Raw genomic sequence first — 12,549 nt, forward strand, 5'->3', positions numbered from 1 at the left:
GTAAGTAACGATCTATTACACTTGTTTATTTATGAAGAGGTCTGAGGTAAGTAACTGATCTATTACACTTGTTTATTTATGAAGAGGTCTGCAGTAAGTAACGATCTATTACACTTGTTTATTTATGAAGAGGTCTGCAGTAAGTAACGATCTATTACACTTGTTTATTTATGAAGAGGTCTGCAGTAAGTAACGATCTATTACACTTGTTTATTTATGAAGAGGTCTGCGGTAAGTAACGATCTATTACACTTGTTTATTTATGAAGAGGTCTGCGGTAAGTAACGATCTATTACACTTGTTTATTTATGAAGAGGTCTGCCGTAAGTAACGATCTATTACACTTGTTTATTTATGAAGAGGTCTGCAGTAAGTAACGATCTATTACACTTGTTTATTTATGAAGAGGTCTGCAGTAAGTAACGATCTATTACACTTGTTTATTTATGAAGAGGTCTGCAGTAAGTAACGATCTATTACACTTGTTTATTTATGAAGAGGTCTGCAGTAAGTAACAATCTATTACACGTGTTTATTTATGAAGAGGTCTGCAGTAAGTAACGATCTATTACACTTGTTTATTTATGAAGAGGTCTGCGGTAAGTAACGATCTATTACACTTGTTTATTTATGAAGAGGTCTGCAGTAAGTAACGATCTATTACACTTGTTTATTTATGAAGAGGTCTGAGGTAAGTAACTATCTATTACACTTGTTTATTTATGAAGAGGTCTGAGGTAAGTAACTATCTATTACACTTGTTTATTTATGAAGAGGTCTGCAGTAAGTAACGATCTATTACACTTGTTTATTTATGAAGAGGTCTGCAGTAAGTAACGATCTATTACACTTGTTTATTTATGAAGAGGTCTGCGGTAAGTAACGATCTATTACACTTGTTTATTTATGAAGAGGTCTGCGGTAAGTAACGATCTATTACACTTGTTTATTTATGAAGAGGTCTGCAGTAAGTAACGATCTATTACACTTGTTTATTTATGAAGAGGTCTGCAGTAAGTAACGATCTATTACACTTGTTTATTTATGAAGAGGTCTGCAGTAAGTAACGATCTATTACACTTGTTTATTTATGAAGAGGTCTGCAGTAAGTAACGATCTATTACACTTGTTTATTTATGAAGAGGTCTGCGGTAAGTAACGATCTATTACACTTGTTTATTTATGAAGAGGTCTGCAGTAAGTAACGATCTATTACACTTGTTTATTTATGAAGAGGTCTGCAGTAAGTAACGATCTATTACACTTGTTTATTTATGAAGAGGTCTGCAGTAAGTAACGATCTATTACACTTGTTTATTTATGAAGAGGTCTGCAGTAAGTAACGATCTATTACACTTGTTTATTTATGAAGAGGTCTGAGGTAAGTAACGATCTATTACACTTGTTTATTTATGAAGAGGTCTGCGGTAAGTAACGATCTATTACACTTGTTTATTTATGAAGAGGTCTGCAGTAAGTAACGATCTATTACACTTGTTTATTTATGAAGAGGTCTGCAGTAAGTAACAATCTATTACACTTGTTTATTTATGAAGAGGTCAGCAGTAAGTAACGATCTATTACACTTGTTTATTTATGAAGAGGTCTGCAGTAAGTAACGATCTATTACACTTGTTTATTTATGAAGAGGTCTGCAGTAAGTAACGATCTATTACAAACAATCTGTAGAAACAATACTTACAACAGGAATGAATAACTGCTAGGTAACTCAACCCCTCTCTGATGTCACCACCGGTAATTGAGACCTGGAGAGCGACTGGAGATGCATCCGTGGAGCTCGAGCCTGCCGAGACCCGCCTCCACCCGCCACAAATTCCGTTACTCGGGGAAAAACGGATTTAACATGGCGCACTTTCTGGGAAATAATTTGAGTTAGTTCGCGGCCGGTTAAGTGGAATATCGCTTGTTGTTCATTTTTCTGAGGTCCATGAAAACATTGTTGTAGGAGAGCGCAGCGTTTCTGTGGCTGTTTGGGAAGCGAACTGCCATGGGATGAAAGTTTGAAGTTGCTGCCGCTGTGTATAAAGCTAGAACAGGATGGAGAAGCATCGACCGAAGAAAGAAAGGGTAAATAACCCAATGGCGAACAAAGAAAATGAGGCTACAGTTTTTCTGACAGTACATAGCATTTAGGCTATAGATCTAGCTAACTGCAATAGTATGCTATAGGCTGGCTAGTAACTAACCTATCAATTTCAGTGCTTTGATGATCCGTTTGATGTTATGCCCAAGTTGCTTAGCTATTCAGTAGTATTGTAGCCTAGCCCGTACCGCGCTTTTCATAGCAATTTAGTGGAATATGCCATATTACAGTATTACAATAATAATAAGATAAGACAAGATCCAAATGTAACATTAGCTTTTACTTAGGTGACAAACAGAACAGTGGTTTTTGCCCTTTTAGTCTCTCTCTCTCTCTCTGTCTCTCTCTCTCTCTCTCTCTCTCTGTCTGTCTGTCTGTCTGTCTGTCTGTCTGTCTGTCTCTCTCTCTCTCTCTCTCTCTCTCTCTGTGTCTCTCTCTTTCTCTCTCTCTCTGTCAGAGGAGGTCCCTGGTTTCATTCTCTCAGGAATGTGTCTCCCTGCTGACCTGGGCTGGGAGGAGGAAGGAAGGGACAAGGAAGTGGTGTGTGTGTGTGTGTGTGTGTGTGTGTGTGAAGACGGTGTTCCTGTACTTTTCCAACACAACTGTTTCAACTGCTGCTCCACTTTGACAATGGCTCATTTTCCTGCACGCCTCCATCTGTGTTTGTGTGAGAGAGAGTGAGAGTGACACAGAAAGAAAGAGATTGAGTGAGTGAGCGAGATAGAGAGAAATACGCAGGGAGAGAGATGGAGAGTGTGTGTGTAAGAGTGACTCAGCTGTTCTACCCTTCTCCTATGCACAGGCTGAAAATCAGCTGTTCTCTCCTCTTCTCCCCCTCCCCTCTCCCTCTCTCCCTCTCTCCCCCCTCTCCCTCTCCCCTCTCCCACTCTCTCTAGCTCTCTCTCTAGCTCTCCCTGTCTCTCTCTCTTTCTTCTCTCAGTGAAAACTTTCTACTGTGTGAGTTAGTGCTCCAGTTTGCTCTCTGTTTGGACAGAGAATGCCACTGGGACTCCAGGGAACATGTGTGTGTGTGTGTGTGTGTGTGTGTGTGTGTGTGTGTGTGTGTGTGTGTGTGTGTGTGTGTGTGTGTGTGTGTGTGTGAGCGAGAGAGAGAGAGAGAGAGAGAGAGAGATAATGACAGCCTTGATGTAAGTAATTCTGAAAAGACACATTTGGTAGCAGCAGATCAGGGAAGGAAGCAGAGAGTTAACCTCAACGTGCACATTACACACACACACACTCACACTCACAAACACACTCACAGACACTATATAAAATGTAGATATAAATATTGCTTTGATGTTTTGGTGGAACAGATTAGAAAGACAGCTGTACATCAGCATGGTTCTCTTTAGGGAATGATGACACAACTTGACTGTCAAATGACTGTAATGTTGAGAAAAAGGTATTTGATTGAATTAAAATATAACTGACCACTCCTACCCACATTTATTTTCTTCCTCCCATCCCCCTCTCTCTTCTCCTCTTTAGTTCTCTCTCTTTGGCTCTCGCTCTTCTGGCCGAAGCACCAACCCTCCCTCTTCCTCCTCTTCATCCTCTACCTCTGCTCCCCCCATCCCTCCCACTCTCTGCAAGACAGACCCTCATCCCTCCATCCCTCCCTCTCTCCGTAAGACAGACCCTCATCCCTCCATCGCTCCCTCTCTCCGTAAGACAGACCCTCATCCCTCCATCGTTCCCTCCATCCCTCCTGGGCCTCCTATCCTTTCTAAGACAGAGTTTTTGGAAGCAGTGCGTTGCAGTAACCAGGCGTGCCAGCGGGGGCAGTACAGCCAGGCGGTGCAGCTCTATGGGAAGGCCCTGTCTGCAGACCCTCAGAACTGCATCCTGTACAGTAACCGCTCAGCGGCCCATCTCCGCCTTGGACAGTACCAGACCGCCCTGGACGACGCCCTCAAAGCCCGCCTGCTCAACCCCAAATGGCCAAAGGTAGGACCAACTTTATATTATAACATACATTTGTACTGCTAACTGAGCCTTTGTTTGTGGGATGGGTTTTGCTCAAACTACAGATGTAAGATCTTCATTTCATCACTCTTGTGTTGCTGAGAATTTTCCTGCACAGCAGGATATGAAAACTTGTAGTGTATTCAAGGTTTAAAAAGGCTTTGTCATTTCAAAAAAATGTCCATTAATTATAATCCACATAATAATTCACATTTCCTGTTGCTGCAGGATTATTTTCCTGCTGTAGCAAACTGGCTCAAATTAAGATCCTACCTCTGTAATGGCCCAAGGTAAGAGAGATAGGTGTCATGGTTTATGTACACCAACAACTTCTAGAGCATTCCCAGAGGATTGGAGGTGCTCAGCATGAAGTGCCTCTTTGTATTCAACTGTAGAGGGAATAGCCTGAACATACAGTCAATAAACAAATGAGAGAGAAAGAGTGAGAGTGATACCAAGAGAGAGAGAGACAGAGAGAGAGAGAGAGAGAGAGAGAGGGAAAGAGAGAGACAGAGAGAGAGAGAGAGGGAAAGAGAGAGACAGAGAAAGAGAGAGAGAGACAGAGAAAGAGAGAGAGTGATACCAAGAGAGAGAGAGACAGGGAAAGAGAGAGACAGAGAAAGAGAGAGAGAGAGAGAAGAGACAGACAGACAGATAGACTAAGAGACAGAGATGTTTTGAGGCAGTCAGGGGTCTTTGTAAAGAGACAAAGTCCAGAAAGACTTTTCCAGGCTGGCTCTGTAATGCATTACATTTTAAGGGGCTTTATTAGCATGGGAAACACATGTTTACATTGCCAAAGCAAGTGAAATTAACAATTAAACATGAACAGTAAACATTACAATCACAAATGGTCAAAAATAATACACATTTCAAATGTCATATTATGTCTATATACAGTGTTGTAAGGATGTGCAAATAGTACAACAAAAAAATATGGGTTGCATTTACTCTCTGCTCTGTATCTCTCTCTCTGGGTCTGCTCCACTCCACTTCCCCTCTCTATAGGGAAGAGAATAGACGGAAGCTGCTTGTGTGTGTGTGTGTGTGTGTTGTAGGAGCAGGCAGGGTCTGTGAGGACAATAACATAACAGCAGGAACATTTCTTCAAGAGAGCGAGTGTGTGTGTTTGTGTGTCTGTTTGTTTGTGTGTGTGTGTGTGTTGTAGGAGCAGGCAGGGTCTATGAGGACAATAACATTACAGCAGGAACATTTCTTCAAGAGAGCGAGTGTGTGTGTTTGTGTGTGCATACTGGCCCGGTGGCGGTGTCAGAGCAGTGGTCCTGCTGCTGTATTCTCTGTTGGTCAGTGTGAAGGTCAGGTGTAATGAACTACCATTCTGAGAACGTTACTTACTTCAGCCTGTCCTCCGTTTTTGTTCCTGTTCTTCCTCTCTGTTCCTGTCCCCCCTGTCTGTTCCTGTCCTCCCTCTCTGTTCCTGTCCTCCCTCTCTGTTCCTGTCCCCCCTCTCTGTTCCTGTCCTCCCTCTCTGTTCCTGTCCTCCTCTCTGTTCCTGTCCCCCTGTCTGTTCCTGTCCTCCCTCTCTGTTCCTGTCCTCCCTCTCTGTTCCTGTCCCCCTCTCTGTTCCTGTCCTCCCTCTCTGTTCCTGTCCTCCCTGTCTGTTCCTGTCCCCCTCTCTGTTCCTGTCCTCCCTCTCTGTTCCTGTACTCCCTCTCTGTTCATGTCCCCCCTCTCTGTTCCTGTCCTCCCTCTCTGTTCCTGTCCTCCCTCTCTGTTCCTGTCCTCCCTGTCTGTTCCTGTACCTCCTCTCTGTTCCTGTCCTCCCTGTCTGTTCCTGTCCTCCCTCTCTGTTCCTGTCCTCCCTCTCTGTTCCTGTCCCCCTCTCTGTTCTTGTCCTCCTCTCTGTTCCTGTCCCCCTCTCTGTTCCTGTCCTCCCTGTCTGTTCCTGTACCTCCTCTCTGTTCCTGTCCCCCTCTCTGTTCCTGTACCCCACTCTCTGTTCCTGTCCTCCCTCTCTGTTCCTGTACTCCCTCTCTGTTCCTGTCCCCCTCTCTGTTCCTGTCCTCCCTCTCTGTTCCTGTCCCCCCTCTCTGTTCCTGTCCTCCCTCTCTGTTCCTGTACTCCCTCTCTGTTCCTGTCCCCCTCTCTGTTCTTGTCCTCCCTCTCTGTTCCTGTCCTCCCTGTCTGTTCCTGTCCTCCCTCTCTGTTCCTGTCCTCCCTGTCTGTTCCTGTCCTCCCTCTCGGTTCTTGTCCTCCCTCTCTGTTCCTGTCCTCCCTGTCTGTTCCTGTCCTCCCTCTCTGTTCCTGTCCTCCCTCTCTGTTCCTGTCCTCCCTCTCAGTTCCTGTCCCCCTCTCTGTTCCTGTCCTCCCTCTCTGTTCCTGTCCTCCTCTCTGTTCCTGTCCCCCTGTCTGTTCCTGTCCTCCCTCTCTGTTCCTGTCCTCCCTCTCTGTTCCTGTCCCCCTCTCTGTTCCTGTCCTCCCTCTCTGTTCCTGTCCTCCCTGTCTGTTCCTGTCCCCCTCTCTGTTCCTGTCCTCCCTCTCTGTTCCTGTCCTCCCTCTCTGTTCATGTCCTCCCTCTCTGTTCCTGTCCTCCCTCTCTGTTCCTGTCCTCCCTCTCTGTTCCTGTCCTCCCTGTCTGTTCCTGTACCTCCTCTCTGTTCCTGTCCTCCCTGTCTGTTCCTGTACTCCCTCTCTGTTTCTGTCCTCCCTCTCTGTTCCTGTCCCCCCTCTCTGTTCTTGTCCTCCCTGTCTGTTCCTGTCCCCCCTCTCTGTTCCTGTCCTCCCTGTCTGTTCCTGTACCTCCTCTCTGTTCCTGTCCCCCCTCTCTGTTCCTGTACCCCACTCTCTGTTCCTGTCCTCCCTCTCTGTTCCTGTACTCCCTCTCTGTTCCTGTCCCCTCTCTGTTCCTGTCCTCCCTCTCTGTTCCTGTCCCCCTCTCTGTTCCTGTCCTCCCTCTCTGTTCCTGTACTCCCTCTCTGTTCCTGTCCCCCTCTCTGTTCTTGTCCTCCCTCTCTGTTCCTGTCCCCCTCTCTGTTCCTGTCCTCCCTGTCTGTTCCTGTACCTCACTCTCTGTTCCTGTCCTCCCTCTCTGTTCCTGTCCTCCCTCTCTGTTCCTGTCCCCCTCTCTGTTCCTGTCCTCCCTCTCTGTTCCTGTACTCCCTCTGTTCCTGTCCCCCTGTTCCTGTCCCCCTCTCTGTTCTTGTCCTCCCTCTCTGTTCTTGTCCCCCTCCCTGTTCCTGTCCTCCCTGTCTGTTCCTGTACCTCACTCTCTGTTCCTGTCCTCCCTCTCTGTTCCTGTACCTCACTCTCTGTTCCTGTCCTCCCTCTCTGTTCCTGTACTCCCTCTCTGTTCCTGTCCCCCTCTCTGTTCCTGTCCTCACTCTCTGTTCCTGTCCCCCTCTCTGTTCCTGTACCCCACTCTCTGTTCCTGTCCTCCCTCTCTGTTCCTGTACTCCCTCTCTGTTCCTGTCCCCCTCTCTGTTCCTGTCCTCCCTCTCTGTTCCTGTCCCCCTCTCTGTTCCTGTCCTCCCTCTCTGTTCCTGTACTCCCTCTCTGTTCCTGTCCCCCTCTCTGTTCTTGTCCTCCCTCTCTTTCCTGTCCCCCTCTCTGTTCCTGTCCTCCCTGTCTGTTCCTGTACCTCACTCTCTGTTCCTGTCCTCCCATTCCTGTCCTCCCTCTCTGTTCCTGTCCCCCTCTCTGTTCCTGTCCTCCCTCTCTGTTCCTGTACTCCCTCTCTGTTCCTGTCCCCCTCTCTGTTCCTGTCCCCCTCTCTGTTCTTGTCCTCCCTCTCTGTTCTTGTCCCCCTCTCTGTTCCTGTCCTCCCTGTCTGTTCCTGTACCTCACTCTCTGTTCCTGTCCTCCCTCTCTGTTCCTGTACCTCAGTTCCTGTCCTCCCTCTCTGTTCCTGTGATCCCTCTCTGTTCCTGTCCCCCTTCTGTTCCTGTCCTCCCTCTCTGTTCCTGTCCCCCTCTCTGTTCCCGTCCCCCCTCTCTGTTTTTGTCCTCCCTCTCTGTTCCTGTCCTCCCTGTCTGTTCCTGTACCTCCCTGTCTGTTCCTGTCCTCCCTGTCTGTTCCTGTCCTCCCTCTCTGTTCCTGTCCTCCCTCTCTGTTCCTGTCCTCCCTTTCCTGTACCTCACTCTCTGTTCCTGTCCTCCCTCTCTGTTCCTGTACTCCCTCTCTGTTCCTGTCCTACCTGTCTGTTCCTGTACCTCCCTCTCTGTTTCTGTCCTCCCTCTCTGTTCCTGTCCTCCCTCTCTGTTCCTGTCCCCCTCTCTGTTCCTGTCCTCCCTCTCTGTTCCTGTACTCCCTCTCTGTTCCTGTCCTCCCTGTCTGTTCCTGTACCTCCCTCTCTGTTCCTGTACCTCCTCTCTGTTCCTGTCCCCCTCTCTGTTCCTGTCCTCCCTGTCTGTTCCTGTACCTCCCTCTCTGTTCCTGTCCCCCTCTCTGTTCCTGTCCCCCTCTCTGTTCTTGTCCTCCCTCTCTGTTCCTGTCCCCCTCTCTGTTCCTGTCCTCCCTCTCTGTTCCTGTTTTTGTTCCTGTCCCCCTTCTGTTCCTGTCCCCCTCATGTTCTTGTCCTCCCTCTCTGTTCTTGTCCCCCTCTCTGTTCCTGTCCTCCTGTCTGTTCCTGTACCTCTTCTGTTCCTGTTTTCTGTTTCTGTCCTCCCTCTCTGTTCCTGTCCTCCCTGTCTGTTCCTGTCCTCCCTGTCTGTTCCTGTACCTCCCTCTCTGTTCCTGTCCTCCCTCTCTGTTCCTGTCCTCCCTGTCTGTTTCTGTCCTCCCTCTCTGTTCCTGTCCTCCCTGTCTGTTTCTGTCCTCCCTCTCTGTTCCTGTTCTGTTTTGTCCTCCCTGTCTGTTCCTGTACCTCCCTCTCTGTTCCTGTCCTCCCTCTCTGTTCCTGTCCCCCTCTCTGTTCCTGTTTTGTCTGTTCCTGTACCTCCCTCTCTGTTCCTGTCCTCCCTCTCTGTTCCTGTCCTTCCTTCTGTTCCTGTCCCCCTCTCTGTTCCTGTCCTCCCTGTCTGTTCCTGTACCTCCCTCTCTGTTCCTGTCCCCCCAACCTGTCCTCCCTCTCTGTTCCTGTCCCCCTCTCTGTTCCTGTATCCCTCTCTGTTCCTGTTCCCTCTCTGTTCCTGTCCCCCTCTCTGTTCCTGTTCCCTCTCTGTTCCTGTCCCCCCTCTCTGTTCCTGTACCTCCCTTCTGTTCCTGTACCTCCCTCTCTGTTCCTGTCCCCCTCTCTGTTCCTGTCCTCCCTGTCTGTTCCTGTACCTCCCTCTCTGTTCCTGTCCCCCCGCTGATGTTCCTGTCCCCCTCTGTTCTTGTCCTCCCTCTCTGTTCCTGTCCCCCCTTTCTGTTCCTGTCCTCCAAAGGTGTTCCTGTATTCCCTCTTTGTTCCTGTCCCCCTCTCTGTTCCTGTCCCCCTCTCTGTTCTTGTCCTCCCTCTCTGTTCTTGTCCCCCTTATGTTCCTGTCTCCCTGTCTGTTCCTGTACCTCACTTTCTGTTCCTGTCCTCCCAGGTTTCTGTCCTCCCTCTCTGTTCCTGTCCTCCCTGTCTGTTCCTGTCCTCCTGTCTGTTCCTGTACCTCCCTCTGTTCCTGTCCTCCCTCTCTGTTCCTGTCCTCCCTGTCTGTTTCTGTCCTCCCTCTCTGTTGTCCTCCCTGTCTGTTTCTGTCCTCCCTCTCTGTTCCTGTCCTCCCTGTCTGTTTCTGTCCTCCCTCTCTGTTTCTGTCCTCCCTCTGTTCCTGTCCTCCCTGTCTGTTTCTGTCCTCCTTCTCTGTTTCTGTCCTCCCTCTCTGTTTCTGTCCTCCTGTCTGTTTCTGTCCTCCCTCTGTTTCTGTCCTCCCTGTCTGTTCCTGTACCTCCCTCTCTGTTTCTGTCCTCCCTGTCTGTTCCTGTACCTTTTATTTCTGTCCTCCCTCTCTGTTTCTGTCCTCCCTCTCTCTTTTCTTCCCTTTTCTGTCGGCTTCCTCCAGTCGCCAATCCGCTGCACACCGTTAACTTCTCTGTTGGCACAATCTACACAAACACTTGCATGTGTGTTTGAAATACTTTAATGTTTCTATTACAATGGACAGATGGATAAAGTTTTTTTTCCTGATGATTGCTGACTGAGTTTCTTTACCTTGGCCAGTGGTCACCAACCCTGGCTTTGTTGTTCTGGAAAGCTCTCGCTAAAAAGTCTCAATTTGACATTTGCTCTCTACATTGTCTTCTCTCTTGAGGTCTCTCTCTCTCTCTCTGTCTGTTAATGATAATGCTCTCTCTTTCTCCCAAGGTCTGCTGTTGTCTCTCTGTCTCTCTCTGTCTATCTCTGTCAAATTTGTCTCCACTTTTCTCTGGATTGGGTCTGATCAGTCCTCTGGTTCCAAATATTGGGAAAGATGTCCAGAGCTGTCTGATGTTAAAGAGTCTTTAGTATAGTCTCAATTGGAATTTGTTGTCTGTCTGTTCTCTCTCTCTCTCTCTCTCTCTCTCTCTCTCTCTCTCTCTCTCTCTCTCTCTCTCTCTCTCTCTCTCTCTCTTCAATTCAATTCAATTCAAGGGCTTTATTGGCATGGGAAACATGTGTTAACATTGCCAAAGCAAGTGAGGTAGATAATATACAAAAGTGAAATAAACAATAAAAATGAACAGTAAACATTACACATACAGAAGTTTCAAAACAATAAAGACATTACAAATGTCATATTATGTATATATACAGTGTTGTAACAATCTACAAATGGTTAAATAAAATATAAATAAATGGGTTGTATTTACAATGGTGTTTGTTCTTCACTGGTTGCCCTTTTCTTGTGGTAACAGGTCACAAATCTTGCTGCTGTGATGGCACACTGTGGAATTTTACCCAGTAGATATGGGAGTTTATCAAAATTGGGTTTGTTTTCAAATTCTTTGTGGATCTGTGTAATCTGAGGGAAATATGCGTCTCTAATATGGTCATACATTGGGCAGGAGGTTAGGAAGTGCAGCTCAGTTTCCACCTACTTTTGTGGGTAGTGTGCACATAGCCTGTCTTCTCTTGAGAGCCATGTCTGCCTACGGCGGCCTTTCTCAATAGCAAGGCTATGCTCACTGAGTTTGTACATAGTCAAAGCTTTCCTTAATTTTGGGTCAGTCACAGTGGTCAGGTATTATGCCACTGTGTACTCTATGTTTAGGGCCAAATAGCATTCTAGTTTGCTCTGTTTTTTTGTTAATTCTTTCAAATGTGTCAAGTCATTATCTTTTCTCATGATTTTCTTGGGTCTAATTGTGCTGCTGTCCTGGGGCTCTTTGGGGTGTGTTTTTGTTTGTGAACAGAGTCCCAGGACCAGCTTGCTTAGGGGACTCTTCTCCAGGTTCATCTCTCTGTAGGTGATGGCTTTGTTATGGAAGGTTTGGGAATCGCTTCCTTTTAGGTGGTTATAGAATTTAACGGCTGTTTTCTGGATTTTGATAATTAGTGGGTATCGGCCTAATTCTGCTCTGCATGCATTATTTGGTGTTCTACGTTGTACATGGAGGATATTTTTGCAAAATTCTGCGTGCAGAGTCTCAATTTGGTGTTGTCCCGTCTCTCGCTCTCTCTCTCTCTCTCTCTCTCTCTCTCTCTCTCTCTCTCTCCCTCTCTCAAGCTCTCAAGCTCTCCAGACTATGTTTAGCTCTTTAAATAAGTCAGTCACATGCTCTACGAATGGTTTTGAAGTAGTCAGTCTTTCACTACAGATTTACATATGAAGGGCCATATGGACCCTGAAAGGTCTGCCTCGTGAGACAGAAACTCTGGGAGTGTGTTTGGTTGGCCATGTTCCCATGTAGCTTTCACCGTTGAAGCAGCTTTCAGCCCCACAAACATCATAACATCCAACTTGAACCATCCAACTAGTCATTCAGCAGACACTCTTATCCAGAGTAACTTACAGGAGCAATTAGGGTTAAGTGCCTTGCTCAAAGGCACATCAACAGATTTTTCACCTTTTATTTAGGTTGCCTAGGGATATTGCGTCATGAACACCAGAGGGCAGTATTAAATCAGAACTACCTTTCACACATGACAAAACACACCAATTATAATTAATCAATAAGGCCCAAGGGGGTGTGGTATAAGGCCAATATACTACAACTAAGAACTTTTCTTATGACAACGCAACGCGGCGTGCCTGGACACAGCCCATAGCCATGGTATATTGGCCATATACCACAAACCTCCGAGGTGCCTTATAGCTATTATAAAATGGTTACCAACATAATTGTAACAGTGAAAATAAATGTTTTGTCATACCTGTGGTAGATGGTCCGATATACCAGGGATCAAACCACCCAGTTTATAATCCTGTATATAAACCCACAAAATTCATCATTCATGCAAATAATTATAAACCCCAATCCCCTGTTTCAGCTCAGTGGCACACAATACAGGCTTAGAGTTCTGTGTAGTGGTGTCGGCCTGAATGACATCTGAATGGTAGTTAGTTGTGTGCGTGCTGGGGTTTAAAAATCATGCACTCCTAAACATTTTGTTCCACATCCAACAGAAAGCT

At 46.8% G+C, this 12,549-nt stretch overlaps 1 protein-coding gene across 1 annotated transcript in view; it reads left to right on the forward strand.

The window, feature by feature from the left end:
* The first annotated feature begins 1,777 nt into the window (after nt 1-1,777).
* The window catches only part of LOC112257263 (tetratricopeptide repeat protein 28), a 121,798-nt gene continuing 111,026 nt past the window's right edge, over nt 1,778-12,549 (forward strand). The window contains 2 exon segments of the mRNA XM_042326638.1: nt 1,778-2,088; nt 3,596-4,054. Coding sequence (XP_042182572.1) covers nt 2,059-2,088; nt 3,596-4,054 — 489 coding nt within the window. The 5' untranslated portion in view covers nt 1,778-2,058.

Source organism: Oncorhynchus tshawytscha, linkage group LG09, assembly GCF_018296145.1.
Source record: "Oncorhynchus tshawytscha isolate Ot180627B linkage group LG09, Otsh_v2.0, whole genome shotgun sequence".
Taxonomy (NCBI): Eukaryota; Metazoa; Chordata; class Actinopteri; order Salmoniformes; family Salmonidae; genus Oncorhynchus; species Oncorhynchus tshawytscha.